The 17,491-nt window shown below is 38.8% G+C and overlaps 1 protein-coding gene across 7 annotated transcripts in view; it reads left to right on the top strand.

Moving 5' to 3' along the window:
- The window catches only part of ECPAS (Ecm29 proteasome adaptor and scaffold), a 98,477-nt gene extending 91,050 nt beyond the window's left edge, over positions 1-7,427 (top strand). For all 7 annotated transcript variants that reach the window (XM_035696786.2, XM_049091892.1, XM_035696783.2 and 4 more), the window contains 5 exons: positions 538-676; positions 2,629-2,734; positions 2,955-3,043; positions 5,300-5,371; positions 7,145-7,427. In XM_035696786.2, the coding sequence (XP_035552679.1) occupies positions 538-676; positions 2,629-2,734; positions 2,955-3,043; positions 5,300-5,371; positions 7,145-7,284 (546 nt within the window). In that variant the 3' untranslated portion in view covers positions 7,285-7,427. The remainder of the gene's footprint in view (positions 1-537; positions 677-2,628; positions 2,735-2,954; positions 3,044-5,299; positions 5,372-7,144) is intronic.
- Positions 7,428-17,491: the final 10,064 nt, after the last annotated feature.

Here is a 17,491-nt window from a genome sequence, read left to right as displayed (position 1 = left end):
AAAGGCTGTTTAAATTATTTCTGTTACATAATGATTGTATGTGGATTTGGGAGACTTGTGGTTTTTTTTTTTTATTTTTTTTTGGTGAGACTTGTGTTTTAAATTGATGATATCACCAGCTAGTTGGATGAGTCACTTCTCAGCTCATTTTCCTTTCTTATTAAGAAAGAGTTTGGATTTAGATGATTACCAAATTCTTGGATCTTTAATCCCATGATTCTAATGCAAGACTTTTTATGTTCTACTTAAATGTTATACTTTTTATGTTATACTTAAAATAAGTGTACTTATGGTATTTTTTGGGAGGGGGGGGTCACCTTTCCTAACAGATTCCTTTAAAGGATTTTCCAAATTCATTAGAGAGGTATAGTATTCCTGTAACAAATTCCTTTTACAAACAGAAAACCCATGCTAGAGAATTTCGCATTTAATTCTTGGTTAACATCTCCTCCTCTGGCACCGTGATTGTTTTGTAGTATACCGGTAATTTAGAGGGAAAATAAATTTTGCTTTCCTTTGCTTTAATAATAATCCTAGAATTCACCTGAGAGCACTGGTGTTCGGACAACCAAAAATGAAGATGAGAATGAGAAGGAAAAGGAGCTGCAGCTGGAGTGTCTGCTGGGAGCCTTTGAGAGCCTGGGCAAAGCTTGGCCCCGAAACGTGGAGACCCAACGTAAGCACAGAAACTACATTTGAAGAAGTGCTGTAACCATAGGTTACTGAGTGGGAGAGGATGTTCTTTGCGACAGATTATAATTACTATTCCTTATAGAGCTTGACTGATGAGTAGTACAAATCCAGTGTAAATTGCACTCCTACCTTAGCAGGTGATCTCTGACTACTGTGTCTGATTGGTGAGGGCTGTTCCTATAACAGAGCACCACTGACTGGGTGGCTTCAGCAACAGAAATGATTTTTTTCATGGTTCTGGAGGCTGGGAGCCTGAGATTAAGGTGTTGGCAGTGTTGGCTTCTTCCTGAAACCTCTCTCTCTGGCTTGTAAATGGCTATCAGTGTCTGACCTAATCCCTTCTTAGAAGGACACCAGTCAGACTGGATTAGGGCCCACCCTGATGACCTCTTTAAGACCCCATGCCTGGCTTTTGGTACAGTCACATTCTGATTACTCTGGCATTGAGACTTCGACCTGTGAATTTGGGGGACACAGTTCAACCTATAACAATCATGATAAATTTTATGTAGATAGTTTGGCCATTAAAAGAATTCTGTTACTCTAAATGCTCTGTTGTGAGGAATCTGTTTGAGTGGGTTCTTTTTATCTTGAAATTAAAGACCTTTGTTTCCATATCTTCAGTAAACAAGTGAAATCTGTATTTCACGAAGAAACTTTCTGAGAGATTTTTAAATTGAATGTATATTTCCAAAGGATGAAGTAAATAACTACTAAACCTTGGTTATTGATTTAGGTTGTAGTTAGTTCTGAGGGCCTTAGACTCGGGACGATGCAGCTCCTAAGTTCACCTCGTGCTGGCTGTGTACCCTGCTGAACATCTGTATTCTCAAACATTATCCAGAGCATTGCTGGTCCTTTGGGATTGGATATGTCTAAACTCAGACTTAAGGCTGTCTCTGAGCCTTGCTGGTTTTTGTGTGAGCGTTATCCAGTATTTGCTCTGTATTGGAAGGACTTTCTGAAAGACGGAGATTTGTTAAATGGTCTTATTTCTTGGTATCATGTTGAGGACTACAGCTGAAGCCCACTTTATTTGATACCATTAGGACTCCTGACTTTTCTTGATAGGTAGAAAGGTTAAAGTAGGGAATTCTATGGAAACGCCAACAGACACACACACACAAAGTGGTTTATTTTCATATAAGGTGTAGGAATGCCCACTCATATGCATTGAGGGGCGGGCCATGGCCTTTGAGAGTTTAACTGTTCCATATTGGCTTCTTATGTATATCTTACTTGTAACATGACATCTATAATTTCTGGGTTCTGTTTCTTTAGAGCAGAAAAAGAACTTACAGTCTCTTAGGAAATAAGTGCAAAACTCTTGACTTTTACCACCATGCAATTTTACATTTGTGAACCTTACTAAATTTTGCAGCATTTAAGGAATGAGTACTTTGTTGAGTTTTATACTCCTTTTCATCAGTTAGCATAATATTAATTATATGATTATAACAAGTACAGTTGGTATAACATGTTTGGAATAAAGTGTTTTGCCTCATGATAAGCCTGCCCTGTGCAGAAGCTTGTGAGTGTCCAGAGTTGTGTTCTCTGCCTCCAGAGTTCTGCTTTCTTTGGTGATCACTTGGGGTACCTGACAGGTAGTGTCATTAAGATTCTGTGTTAGTTCCTTGGAGAAGGAACATTTATCAACTGTTATGTAGGACCCTTTATGGGGTTGGTGGGGGATGGTCCTCATCAGGGAAACTTGGGAATTGGGTGCAAAGTCATGCTGAAGTTTTTTTGAGATTTCATGGCTTTAATTAAAGGCATTTGTAATTTTATTTTTTTCCCGCTCTCCTTTCTCTGTCTCTATTTCCTTTTCTGCTCCAATTTCTCTCTGTCCTCCCTTCCTGTGTCCCTCACCTGCTCTGTCCCTTGTTCCTGCACACTTGCTGTCCCGCTCTGGACCATTCTGTCTGTTTTCCCCAGGGTGTTACCGTCGGGAGCTGTGCAAGCTGATGTGTGAACGGCTAAAACTGAGCACGTGGCAAGTGCAGCTCGGAGTCCTGCAGTCAATGAATGCCTTTTTTCAGGGGTAATTTTCTTCGTAATTCAGTCCTCTGTTTGGCCATCCCTCCCACCCTCCCCCCCTAGCATTTTATGGCTGATAAATGGAATTCTTTTAAATCTTAGAACTGAAAAACTGAAGTGACATTATAAAGTGATGCATGCAGATAGAAATTGTTTGTGCCAGACAGGTTTTGGAGTGTTTCTGAATAGCTACCAATTTGTATCTTGCTTTTTGATTTGTATAGATTAATGCTTTTGGAAGAAGAACATGCAGATCCTGAGGCTTTGGCTGAAATTCTTCTTGAAACTTGTAAATCAATCACATATTCTTTAGGTGAGTGTGGTGAACTGAGATTGTTAAGAACTTGTCCTAATTTTAAACCTCAAGAAGTGAAGCTTCAGATACTCTCTCCCTTGTGCTAGGAGCTAGATTTATGGAACAGCTGCTGAACTACTTCATATACTTGACATGTCCCCAGACTGTGGTGTATGTATATGTGTGTGTGTGTGTGTGTGTGTGTGTGTATTCTTTTTTTAATCCTTTTTTTTTTTTTAAAAGATTTTCTTTATTTAATCATGAGAGGCAGAGACAAGGCAGAGGGAGAAGCAGGCTCCATGCAGGGAGCCCAACGTGGGACTCGATCCCAGGTCTCTAGGATTACACACTGGGCTGAAGGTGGCGCTAAACTGCTGAGCCACCTGGGCGGCCGACACTGTGGTATATTAATCTAGAACTGTAATTTAGGATTTTTAACCCCTAGATTAGGAATATATTTGTGATAAGAATTTTTTTAACTTTTATTTGGAAATAATTTCAAATTTACAGAGAAGTTGCAGTAATAGTACATATAATACCTGTATATCTTTTACCCAAAATCACCTGTTAATATTTTGTCCCATTTACTTCATCATTTGTACCTCTGTATACATATCTTTTTTACTTGAACCATTTGACAGTATATTGCTGATGTCACGCCCTTTACTCCTGGGTTCTTCAGTGTGCCCTCTCTGTTACAACCACAGTAACAGGTAACAGCTGTAGGTAGGATAACACTGATGCAGTGAGTTTAATCAGATTTTTACCATTCATATTTCAGGTTTCCGTTTGATTCAACAATGTTCTTTTGTAGACTTTTCCCCCTCCCCTTCAGCAAGGCATCCAAGATCATTTATTGAATTTAGCTGTCCTGTCTTTTTAGTTTCCTTGAATCTAGAACACTCCCTCAGCCTTCCTTTATCTCACATGACATGGACAATTTTGAAGAAAAGCCCTTCCCCCTGTTTTTAACTAGAATGTTTCTCATTTGGTGTTTGTTTGATGTTTCCTCATGATTAGATCCAGGTTAGAGTTCCCAGCTGGGATACTCTGAAAGTGATGCTGTGTCCTCTCTCCTCAAGAGGCACATAGTGTTCATCTGCCCTGCTTGGCGATGTTAATTTTGATTACCTGGTTAAGGTACTACTCAGTTTTCTTTATTGTATAGTTACTATTTTTCTCCCTTGTGTCTGATTAGCTGTCTGTGGGAAGACTCTTTAAGACCAGATGCTCCACTCCTCTTCTAAACTGTGTCTAACCAGCAGAGAGAGCAGTTACCCCAAGACCATGCAGATACACTGCTTCTCTTCAAAATACCCTCTTTTTTTTTTTTTTTTTTTCAAAATACCCTCTTTAGACTGAGCATGCATCGATGGTTTTTCCCTGAACCAATTTTTACTAGTGTGATTTTCCAACTCTGGCAGTTTCTTCACTATCTGCCACTTGGCAGTTGGCATCCTCTTGTAAACAAGATCCCACCTCTACTTACCTCTTTATTTATCTGTTAGCAGTACTGATTTGTGCCCCTCCCCCCAGTTTATAATTAGTTTTTGCTCAGATTGTTCCAGATTTGGCTCCTTTAAACTGACTCCTATGTCTTATTGGCACGTCACTGTCATCCCTTTAGGCACCTCTGTACTTAGTAGCATAAAAAGGATGTTATAAGCTCATATTGTGCTTTCCTTGCCTTAGGTATGGTTGTGTATTAATTTTTTTGGTAGACAGTTTCACTCTGAACTAGATGCTGTGACTAGAATAGACACCAGGGAAGCTTGTTTCAGTTGCATCTCTTGGAAGTAGCATTCATTCGAATAAAAAACCGGCAGCTAAGACTCTAGTCTTTGTCATGTCCCTGATTGCCCTTAACCATCGAGGTTGTGTGATGTTCTCTGATAAAATGCGCAAGTCATGCAAACCTAAAGACCTTTCTTAGGCATCATGTGAAGACAACTCTATGTTTGAGGTAGTGTCCTCAAAGGTAGTGTCCTTTGATTTCTCTCTTTTAAAATGGGTTCTTTAATATTGCCATTTGTTGTGATGATTGGTATATTTGTGTGACAGTATTTTTAAAGAAGAAATATGGACATATAACACATTTTAAGTATTTGATCGTAATGAGCAAAGTGAAGCTTACTTAAGAACAGATGTTATCTCTCCCTGAATTTGTAATTTCTAAATATCTTTCTTGCAGCAACACTAGCTTAATCTCTTAATCTTGGAGGTTCAGTTTGTAAGGCATATAAAATAATGTGAGCTATTTGATTTTCTTCTTAGAAAATAAGACCTACTCATCTGTGAGAACAGAAGCTTTATCTGTGATAGAATTACTGCTTAAAAAACTTGAAGGTGAGTTCTTGATTCTTCTTATTGGAGGATCAGAAAGCCAGAATCCTTTATGGCAAATGTTCTAGGAATGTTTTTCTGTTTTTATTTTTAATCATATATTCTGAAATACACATTAGTATATGTACCTTTGAGGAAATATACAAAGCTAGAACCTTTACATTTTATTAAGTGTTTAAATTTGATACTCTTTTATTTTATATACCTGTAATGTATTATGAAGCTATAGTTATCTTAAAATAATCAAGTTTTGTTTCCATCATGACTCCTGATTTAATCTGGGTTACTTACGGTGTGTAGTTGACAGTGGCCAAGTGGAGCTAACTGTACACATGTGAGCAAAGAGTGACAGTGAAGAGTGCAGTGGGGAAAACATTTTTAATGCTTATCTATACAGGTCATCAAATTTGACAGCAGTTTTCTTAATCTTAGGTTTTTTTTTTTTTTTTCTGTTTTCCTTTTTTTTTTTTTTTTAATCTTTTATCAATAAGCAGATTTCTTCTAGTGATAAAAGAAAACTGCTCTCATTTTCTCCAGCAGTGTATTCCAAAGGAGGCTGCTTTTCTCTCTCTCTCTCTTGTTTTTTAATTATTCAAAGCCCATAGATCTGGCTTTACTCCTGAAGAGATAGACTAGGAGAAGATGGAAAGTTTTCTCTAGAGTCTTGTATATTTGCTATTTCTACTGCTCTCTTTGCTTAGCAATTAAAAGACCTCTTGTAAGCTTCCATGAAGCAGGCCTTTTAGACTCAGTAACGCTACACATCTCATTATCTCCTTTTCCTTGTTGAAATAAAAGCTAGGCACCGAGTCACATCACTGAATTTTCGCAGCCAGATATGTACGAATGTATTGTAGATGAGGAAAATGAGGCCAAGCAGCAAGACAACTTGCTTGAAACCATATCGGTAGAAAGTAGCAGAACCTTATAGACAAGATTTAGGATCTGGTATACTTTCTGAGTTTCTAAAATTTTCAATATGTGTATAGATCTCTGGTGCTTTTTTTTTTTTTTTTTTTAATTTTTATTTATTTATGATAGTCACAGAGAGAGAGAGAGAGAGAGAGAGAGGCAGAGACACAGGCAGAGGGAGAAGCAGGCTCCATGCACCGGGAGCCCGACGTGGGATTTGATCCCGGGTCTCCAGGATCGCGCCCTGGGCCAAAGGCAGGCGCCAAACCGCTGCGCCACCCAGGGATCCCCTCTGGTGCTTTAAAGAGCATCGTAATAAAGTCATCTGTTCAGACTGACTTTGCAATTGGGAAGTTAAAAAAAAATATATTTTATTCATTCATGAGAGACACAGAGAGAGAGGCAGAGACACAGGCAAAGGGAGAAGCAGGTTCCCTGTGGGGAGCCCAATGTGGGACTTGATCCTGGGACCCCGGGATCCCTGAGCCAAAGGCAGGTGCTCAACCACTGAGCCAACCAGGTGCCCCAATCGGGAAATCTATTGAAGATTATTTTTTACTGAGCATATTTTATAAAGAGGTTTTTTTGTGTTGTTAATGGCTTTTTAGTTACTGTGTGCTTTCTGCTTTGCTCCAGCATCCCTAGATTGTCTTTGCCCACCAGTAACCCCTGACGTGCTCTCAAATTATTGTCAATAATTAGGTTTTGAGACAACCACCGAACTGATTATCACATACAGGACTTTTATCATTTATTGCATTTATTTGGGGGATAGGTTGTATGAAGGAAAAGCAGAAAGAATAGCTTTAGTTTTTGTGTTTGCTCATTCTGTAAGGATTCTACTTTTCTTCTTTTTCTATTCAGAATCTAAACAGTGGGAAAGTTTGACATCTGAGTGCAGAGTGCTCCTGATCGAGTCATTAGCTACTATGGAGACAGACAGCAGACCTGAGCTGCAGGAGAAAGCATCGTTACTGAAGAAAACACTTGAAAATCTGGAATAAATTAGAAGGGGAAGAAAGAAACAAGTGCCATGTTCATTGGGGGTTGAAATGGTGGTATTCTTTGAAAAACCAAGTGGGGAAAAGTAAAGTTTAATCTGTAGCATGCATCATTCCTTGGCTGAAATAAAAAAAAAATGCCTTAAGTTTTGTTCCTTATTAGCTTTATTTTTCTTGATTTTTTTTTTTAAAAGTGTCTTGGCCAAGTGAGCTTAATGGGACCTTGGATGTTTGAGAGGTGGTTATTGGTGAAACTGACAGAAATAGGAAAAGAATTAAAGATGTTATTAAAGCAGTAGAGTTGCAGAGCAAGCTGGATTAAAGTCTTAGAAGTACATCCAAGTTAAATAAAGTTCTTTCAGGAGGGGACCCTGTAACTCAGTCCCTTGCTTTACGCCTGTAGAAATAGAATAGGAGATGACCTGGCTTCCCATCTGAGGCCTGTGCTGAGGCTGGGAGCCAGGTATAGATGCCCTGCCCAGTGCACTTCGTTTATAGGCTGCTGTCAATCAGCGTTGCCCTTGGGCTGCCCAGGTACCTCCCAAGATGAGGTGCACACAGTCCTTGAGCTGCAGTCGGACCGACCCATGTCTAAGTACCGTTGGGTTCTTGCAATTGAGAAGCTGAACACTGTCATTTGTTTAGATGATCAGTTTTTAGAAAGTGATTGTTTAGCATCTTTGCAGGTTGAGAGAGACTTTGGCCTCCATGTGATAATTCTCATCGTCCTTTCACAGGCAGGTGAAAGCAGATTAGGACAAGATTGCTTGTTTGTCTGGATCTGTATGTGGTTGCATATTTTGCCAAAGCCAGATCGACAACAGAATCATGACTGCTTTGGCATTTATAATTTTAAATCTGTAATCTCAAAGCTGTAAAGACCATTTAAAATTTTCCACCCATTTTTGTGCTGACAGAATGACTATAGAAGAGGAAGGCAAGCATCTTAATTAACCATTTGGGAATAACATATCACTCAAAATAAACAATTGCAGCTAGGGTTTCTTTATTTTTTTATTTTTTGCACTGCTCATTCCCCTGCCTAAGGGCGTAGGGTCAGGGGAAAAACTAAATCTAACACAAGTACTTATGGTAAACAGAACTCTAGCTCACCTTGGATTCCAAGCACAAAATTGGTTTTACAGTCAAGACTGACCCCTTACTGACATTAACACCAGGATGGAAAAGTCCATGGTTATTATTTTTGGTGATCTCTACAGACATTATATTGACTGTGACTGTAATAAAAATGACTTCTTACATCCTAACCCAGAATAATTGTGTGTGTGTGTGTGTGTGTGTGTGTGTGAATGAATATAAAATCTTTAACTGAAATAAATGTTATGTGAAACAATACACAGCTCTTAACTATGTGTAATATATTTTGATCCCTCCTCCCCAACACCATTTTAAATGTTCTTCAGACCCACTACATTCATATCCTGACTTTTAAATTGGTTGCAATGCACAGTTTGAAAAACCCTGCCATAAATAGGACTTAGGCTTTGGCTGGGTGTACTGTGTTCTGGGTTCACTTCTGATTTGGGAAGGGGGTTTACGAATGAAAATCTAGGTGTTTATTATCAAAACCTCCTCCTAGCGGGTACGAAATATGATTGTGGGTTTGAGTAGCCTTATGAATTGAAAGGAGCTTCTCAATGGACTTCCACCAAGAATGGCTTTTGCTTGGGGGCAGGGAGGAATCAACTTTGGGTGTTTTTCAGAAAGCGTGTGGCTTCATAGAATTTTGGGGTTTTCCAGATCAGTATTTCCCGCTCTGCTGAGTGCCCTCTGACTTTGATTTACAGGACCTGGGACACGCCTCCGAGGTGAGAAGGCCACGCTGGCAGGCTGTTTTCAGAAAGTTAAGAAGATCAGGGCGAGAACTGTGCTCTAGGCCCATACGGACTGTTACACCTCATCGAGTTTTAGGCTTTTCAAACTTTTTGTTATTTACTGCTGGGAATTTCCCCTGGTGCTCAGAGTGGTGCTGACACCGGAACCGTTGTGCGCAGTGCTGTTTTAGTTCATTTATTCCATAAGCACAAGTCTGATTTACACTCTTAATGCTGTCATCTCGACCAGCCGAGTCATTTGCACAACTAGTAGTACGAAATCATGGTCTCCCAATGCAGCTTGTGTCGGGTGTACACGTATTTATTAAAAGGATTCATCACCGGGAATTTGTGGGATGTTCATACTGGCAGATGTGTGGCCAAAGGACCCATGTGTGTTTAGGTCTGGCTCTCGTTTCCCACAGCTATCTGGAACTGATACCTATTACTTCTTCCTAGAACATTCAGTGCTACTTGTCCTACAGGCCTCGGATTCAGAGAGCCAAATTACTGAATGCCTTATTCCTGGAATTCAGGGTACCAGCTAGAGTGTCACAGGTGTATCGGTGTGTGAGGAGGGACCCGAAGTTTGGCAACTGGGAGCCAGAACAATGAAAGTATAAAACTGTGTTTTTGGTGATAAAGAGCAGCAGTTTCTTTAATGAACGTTTGTGTCCAGTTTACAAGTGCCGCTGGGTCTGCCTGTGACAGTCTACCTGCCAGTGAAACGGACTGCCACCAAATCCCCCCTGTGCTCCCCTTCTGTCTTGTGTGTGCACCCACAGGAGAAAAGAGAAAAGATGTGACCTTGTTGATCTATGCTGTAGTAGCGACTACACTGTGTGAACGCTGGCCTAGGAGGGGCGTTTGTGCGGCTGCTGCCACAATATATTCATGCTGCTTGTAAAGTGCAGGGAGTCATTTGGATGTTGGAACTCATTGTCATGTACAAATCATTGTTAAATGGATGTATATGTAACAGATTTTTGTATTTTATATGTAAGATCTTCATAGAATCCTTTGCAATATGTGCTGAGCTAGTGATGCATGGGATTATGTTATTTGAAAGGAGAATCCTTCTCATGCCTGAGAAGATACTAAGTGGTAAATAAAGGCTGCATGATCAGTGCTTTGGAAGTAGCACATTAATTTTTACTGGTCCTCTAGGAAAAGAGTTCAACTTCAGGGAATTGACTAGTTAAACTTCAAAAACCGAAAGGGGCCCTATTGCCTGTCGTATCCTGAGCTCTCTCGACTGAGCAGACATTGTTGGTTTAACTGGAAGTTCCAAGGTCAAAGCAGAAACAAAGGCAGGACGCTTGAAATGTCGAATACTTGGAGAAAAGTAATCTTTGGAAGTCTTCTTTGTGTGGGTTTTTGTTTTTTCAGGAAAGCAATCCAGATCAACACACAGACAATAGGCAGTTCTACTTTTGACCAAGATATACATGGCTATGAACATAAAATGTCAGAGGTACAGGCACGTCCTGTACTATACGCTGCCAGGCAAACCTTGACCCTGTGGAACATAGGCTTAAAAGGTGCAAGTTACCTTGCTTTACCTGTAGTAGCAGCTAACAAGCCTACGTCATTCCCTTCTGCTTCTTTCCCTAAAAGGTTCCAGATTGATTGCTTGGGTTAACAATTTGTTTTTAAAAAGTGGAAAATAATCTACAAAAGTTGGAAATAATCAGCCTTTTCAACAATGCTTACTTAAAAATGTAAGTTTATCTTAAGAAATGACACATTTCTTTTACATTTAAGGACCATTGATTAAGTTGCCTTTAAAAAGTACAGGGAGAAGACAGATGGTGGTTGAAGGACACTTAATTTTTGTCTGGGTATTCCTGAAAAGAGTATTTTAAAACCAGTTTTGGGTATTAGCAGTTAGATAACATAATTCTATTATGTAATTTTTGATTCCAGACCTATCTTCAAATACAAAATCTCTCCTAAATGTCAGATGAAGCGAATACTTTTTTGAGGGTTTGTTTTTACTTCAACACTATAAAGATTTTTACTGTTTTTAGTGACAGGTTTATTTTTATTTTTTTATTTAAAAAAATTTTTTTAGGTGCTGAAAATATTTAACACCCATTTCTGTAATATATAGAATGGTAGAACTTTAACATCTCATAGATGATTGAACAAATTGAAGGAAACAAAATATTTTCATTGAAATCAAGATTATATTAAGAATATTTACATTATTAAAACTTTTTCTGGTCTAGGCAGTCTGTAAGTCATAAAATGAAATACAGTAACAAATTGTAATTATTTTCTAATGATATGATTATATACCTCAAAAGCTCAAAAGAGTTACTTTAAAAATGTCATCATTCCAGTATAGAGTTGTATAGTGGCTCCCCAAAACTTATGTACATAGAACCTGTGAATGTGATCTTTTTTCTTTTTTTTTTTCATTACCATGTTACCCCATCCGTCCATCCCCCCCTCCAGCAACCCTCAGTTTGTTTTCTATGATTAAGAGTCTATTATGGTTTGTCTCCCTTTCTGAGTTTCTTTTGTTTTATTTTTTCCTCTCCTATAATTCTGTTTTGTCTCTTAAATTCCACATATGAGTGAGATTATATAATTGTCTTTCTCTAATTGACTTATTTCACTTAGTGTAGTATCCTCTAGTTCTATCCATATCATTGCAAGTGGCAAGATTTCACTTTGTGATGGCTGAGTAGTATTCCATTGTATACATACCACATCTTTATTTTTGTATATTTTTTTAATTGGAGTTTGATTTGCCAACATATAGCATATCACCCAGTGCTCATCCCGTCAAGTCCCCCCCTCAGCGCCTGTCACGCAGTCACCACATCCCCCTGCCCACCTCCCTTTCCACTACCCCTTGTTGGTTTCCCAGAGTTAGGAGTCTCTCATGTTTTGTCACCCTCACTGATTTTTCCCACTCATTTTCTCTACTTTCCCTTTTAATCCCTTTCACTATTTTTTATATTCCCCATATGAGTGAAACCATATAATGTTTGTCCTTCTCCAATTGACTTACTTCACTCAGCATAATGCCCTCCAGTTCCATCCACATCGAAGCAAATTGTGGGTATTTGTCGTTTCTAATGGCTGAGGAATATTCCATTGTATACATAGACCACAGCTTCTTTATCCATTTATCTTTCGATGGACACCGAGGCTCCTTCCACAGTTTGGCTATTGTGGACATTGCTGCTATCAACATTAGGGTACAAAAAACAAACAAACAAACAAACAAAAAACATTAGGGTACAGGTATCCCGGCTGCACCAGTTCACATTCCCACCAACAGTGCAAGAGGGTTCCCCTTTCTCCACATCCTCTCCAACATTTGTAGTTTCCTGTCTTGTTAATTTTCACCATTCTCACTGGTGTGAGGTGGCATCTCCTTGTGTGCACCACATCTTTATTCAACCGCTAATACACATCTGGGCTCTTTCCATAGTTTGGCTTTTGTGGACATTGTTGCTAGAAACATTGGGGTGCAGGTGCCCCTTTGAATCATCATTCCATCTGTATCTTGGAGGTAAATACCTAGTAGTGCAATCACTGGGTCATAGGGTAGCTGTATGTTCAACTTTTTGAGGAACCTCCACACTGTTTTCCAGAGTGGCTGCACCGGCTTGCATTCCCACGAGCAGGTAAGAGGGTTCCCCTCTCTCCACATCCTCTCCAACATCTGTCATTTTCTGACTTGTTAATTTTAGCTATTCTCACTGGTGTGAGGTGGCATCTCATTGTGGTTTTGATTTGTATTTCCCTGATGGCAAGTGATGTGGAGCATTTTTTCATGTGTCTGTTGGCCATGTGTATGTCTTCTTTGGAGAAATGTCTGTTCATATCTTCTGCCCATTTCTTGATTGGATTATTTTTTCTTTGGGTGTTGGCTTTGATGAGTTCTTTATAGATTTTGGATACTAGCCCTTTATCTGGTATGTCATTTGCAAATATCTTCTCCCATTCTGTTGATTGTGTTTTGGTTTTGTCAACTGTTTCCTTTACTGTGCAAAAGCTTTTTATCTTGATAAAGTCCCAATAGTTCACTTTTGTCTTTGTTTCCCTTGCTTTTGAAGATGTGTCTAGCAAGAAATTGCTGTGGCTGAGGTTACAAAGGTTGCTGCCTGTGTTCTCCTCTAGGATTTTGATGGATTCTTGTCTCATATTTCAGTCTTTCATCCATTTTGAGTCTATTTTTGTGTATGGTGTGAGGAAATGGCCTAGTTTCATTCTTCTGCATATAGCTATCCAGTTTTCCCAACACTGTGAAGAGACTGCCTTTTTTCCATTGGATATTTTTTTCTGCTTGGTTGAAGATGAGCTGATCATCGAGTTGAGGGTCTATTTCTGGGTTCTCTATTCCATTGATCTATGTGTCTGTTTTTGTGCCAGTACCATACTGTCTTGATGATTATAGCTTTGTAATACAGCTTGAAGTCTGGAATTGTGATGCCACCAGTTTTGCTTTTCTTTTTCGAAATTCCTCTGGCTATTTGGGATCTTTTCTGGTTCCACACAAATTTTAGGATTATTTGTTCCAACCCTGAAAAACATGGTATTTTGATAGGGATTGCGTTGAATGTATAGATTGCTCCCGGTAGCATAGGGATTTTAATGATACTTGTTCTTCCAATCCATGAACATGGAACGTTTTTCCATTTCTTTGTGTCTTCCTGAATTTCTTTCAGGAGTAGAGATTCCTTGCATCTCTGGTTAGGTTTATTCCTAGGCATCTTATGGTTTTGGGTGCAACTGTAAATGATATTGACTCCTTAATTTCTCTTTCTTCCATCTCATTGTTAGTATATAGAAATGCAACTGATTTCTTTTTTCTTTTCTTTTTTCTTTTTGCAACTGATTTCTATGCATTGATTTTATATCCTGCCACTTTGGTGAATTCCCATATGAGTTCTAGCAATTTTGGGGTAGAGTCTTTTGGGTTTTCCATATAGAATATCATGTCATCTGCAAAGAATGACAGTGTGACTTCTTTGCTGATTCAGATGCCTTTTATTTCTTTTTGTTGTCTGATTGCTGAGGCTAGGACTTCTAGTACTATGTTGAACATCAGTGGTAATAGTAGTGAATATTTCTGCTATTTTCCTGGCCTTAGGGGAAAAGCTCTCAGTTTTTCCCCATTGGGAATGATATTCACTATTCATCTACTTTTTGTAGATGGGTTTTATGACTTATGTTCCCTCTACCTCTACACTGTGTAGAGTTTTAATCAAGAAAGGATGCTGTACTTTGTCAAATGAGATTTTCACTGTTTTTAGCCTCCATGATTTCCAGTGTGATAACGGTCATTCAAATTGATGTTTCCCTGGATGTATCCTTTTTTCCTGGCTTCTTCCATGATTTTATTTTTGGATTTCAGCACTTTAACTATGATATGCCAAGGTGTACTTTTCTTTGTATTTATTCTATTTGAGGTTTGCTTAGGTTTTTAAATTTCTAAATTTTTTTGCTTCACCAAATTTGGGATATTTGGGGCCATTATTTACTCAAAAGTTTTGTTTGTTTCTTTTCTGTGCCATTTGTTCCCTCTTCTCTTCTTGGGACTCCAACTAAAGCTATGTTAAGTCATTTGATACTGTTCTAGGGGCATCTGGGTGGCTCAGTTGAGCGGCTATCTCTTGATTTTTGACTCAGGTCATAATCTCAGGGTCCTGGGATCAAGCCCTGCATCAGGCTCTGCGCTCAGTGGAGAGTCCACTTGAGGATTCTCTTCTCCTTCTGCTCCTCCCCCTGCTTGTGCTCTTTCTCTAAAAAAATAAAATAAAATAAATCTTTAGAGAAAACATTTGATACTGCTCTAAAGATCTCTGAGGCATTTAAAAAAATATTCGTCTTTAAATTCACTGACATTTTGTTTGCTATGTCCATTCTGGTATTAAATATCATCGTGTGAATTTTTATTTCAGCAATTGTTTTCAGTTTTAAAATTTCCACTTGGTTCTTTTTTATTTTTTTAAAGATTTTATTTATTTATTTGAGACAGAGAGAGACATGAGAGAGGGAGTGTGAGGGGGAGAGAGGGAGAAGCAGGCTCTCTGCTGAGCAGGGAGCCCGGATGCAAGGCTCAATCCCAGGACCCTGGGATCATGACCTGAGCCACGCAGGCACCCTGGATTCTTTTTTATATTCTTTTCCTAATATTTCCAATCTTTTCATTCATTACAAACTTAAAGTTCACAAATCATACTTATAATATTAATAACAGGTTTAGGTTCTTGTCTGATAGTGACATATCTGGGTCATCTTGGATTTGGTCTCTATTGGTAGCCATTCCCCTCCCCTCACTGCCCCACCTTTTCCTGATTCTCCATATGTCCAGTGTTCTGAGGTTATATCCTGGACGTTGTGAATGTCATGTTATAAAGAATCTGGACTCTATTAAACATATTCCTCCAATGAGTTGCTTTTCTTTTAGCAGGAAATTAACAGGCTTAGACTCAAACTGCAAACTATCTTACCTTTGGTGGGTGGCAGTTCAGATGTCAGTTCTTTTTTTTTTTTTCCCCTCATAGCTGTTTTCAATCTCCTCTGCAACATGTGTGGTTTTAGAGGTCAGCCAGAGACTGGGGCAGAGTTGACACATAAAATGTGGAACTCCCCTCTCTTTATTCTTTCCTGAGTTTTCCCTTCACTTCCCTTCTTGGGCTCTGCCTCCCTCAGGCCAGAAAGAAGTGGTTTTCAATGAGAATGTCAGCAACTCTTGGCCCCATTTTGGCTGTTTCGCTTCAGACAAAGCCCCCAAATCCAGGAAGCTCACCATGTGTTGATTCCTTTCATATTTTAGCTCTTTTCCAAAATCTACCTTTGTTGACTCTGTGGAGTCCTAAGAGAATTAGTTTCTGTAGTCTGTCTAGAGATTATAGTTGTTATGTAAGAGGGTCAGTCTTCTGGGAAGTTTATAAATTACATTAAAAATAATTATACTCCTACCATATGATCCAGCAGTCATACTCCTTGGTATTTACCCATGTGAATTGTAAACTTGTGTCCACATAAAAACCTGGATGTTTATAGCAGCTTTATCCATAATTTCCAAGACTTGAAAGCAACCAAGATATCCTTCAGTAGGTAATGGATATGTTAACTGGAATATCCAATGGAATAGTATCCAGCACTAAAAATAAATGAGCTATCAAGCCTAAAAGAGACATGGAGGAACTTAAATGCATATTACTGAGTCAAAGAGATCTGAAAGGCTAAAATACTCTATGATTCCAACTATATAATGTTCTGGAAAAGGCAAAACTATGCAGATAGCAAAAAGATCAGTGGTGACCAGGGAGGAGTGAAGAGGGAGGATGAATAAGGCAGAGAAGTTTTAGGCAGTGAAACTATTCTTTATAATACTACAACGATGGTGTGTGATGCCATAGTAAATCCTACTGTTAAACTATGGACTTTGGGTGATAATGATGCATCTGTTTAGGTTCACTGAATGTAACAAATATATGACAAACGTTGATAGTGGGGGAGTTTGTTCATGTTTGGGGGCAGATAAGATATGGCAAATCTCTGTACTTTCTGCTCAACTTTGCTCTGAAGCTAACACTGCTCTAAAAAATAAAAAATAAATTACACTTTAGATAAATCTAAGGACAATATTTTACAGGTTTATTTTGGATTACAAAGGTAATGCTTTTTGCACACATAACAAAACTTTTTAAAGATGAAAAAGAAAGATCACAGGGTACCTGGGTGGTTCAGTGGTTGAGCATCTGCCTTTGGCTCAGGGAATGATCCTGGGGTCCTGGGATCGAGTCCCATATTGAACTCCCCATGAGAAGCCTACTTCTCCCTCTGCCTGTGTCTCTGCCTCTCTCTCTCTATGTCTCTCATGAATAAATAAAATCTTAAAAAAAAGAAAGATCACCTATATGCAACTATCCAAAGATTACTATCTTTTATTGTTTATAATTATTATTTTTTTTAAATTTTAGAGAGGGAGAGGGAGGGACAGAAGAAAGGAGAGAATCTTAAGCAGGCTCCATGGAGCCTGGCAAGGGGCTTGATCTCACAACCCTGAGATCATGAGCCAAAATCAAGAGTTGGACTCTTAACTGACTGAGCCACCCAGGCACCCAGTATCTGTTAATAATTTAATGACTACCATTCTAAGAATATTAATAATGACATAATTATTAATAAATTAATGAAATGTTACTAATGTTTAATTAAATCTATTTAGTGTTAAGCTACTATTGACTTTCTGATGCTACATTAGGAGGAGGATCTTCTGCTTCTGGACCTCAGTTGCCTGTGGGTAACTGAAACAGCAGAGAGGGAAACATGGTTACGGGAGGACATAGCCTGTCACAAACATTACCCTTAAGTAGTCTGAATTCCTGACCCAGACATCC

Source organism: Canis lupus, chromosome 11 (genome assembly GCF_003254725.2).
Source record: "Canis lupus dingo isolate Sandy chromosome 11, ASM325472v2, whole genome shotgun sequence".
NCBI lineage: Eukaryota > Metazoa > Chordata > Mammalia > Carnivora > Canidae > Canis > Canis lupus.
Note: the sequence above shows the minus strand (reverse complement) of the source record. Positions and strands in the feature narration are given on the sequence as shown.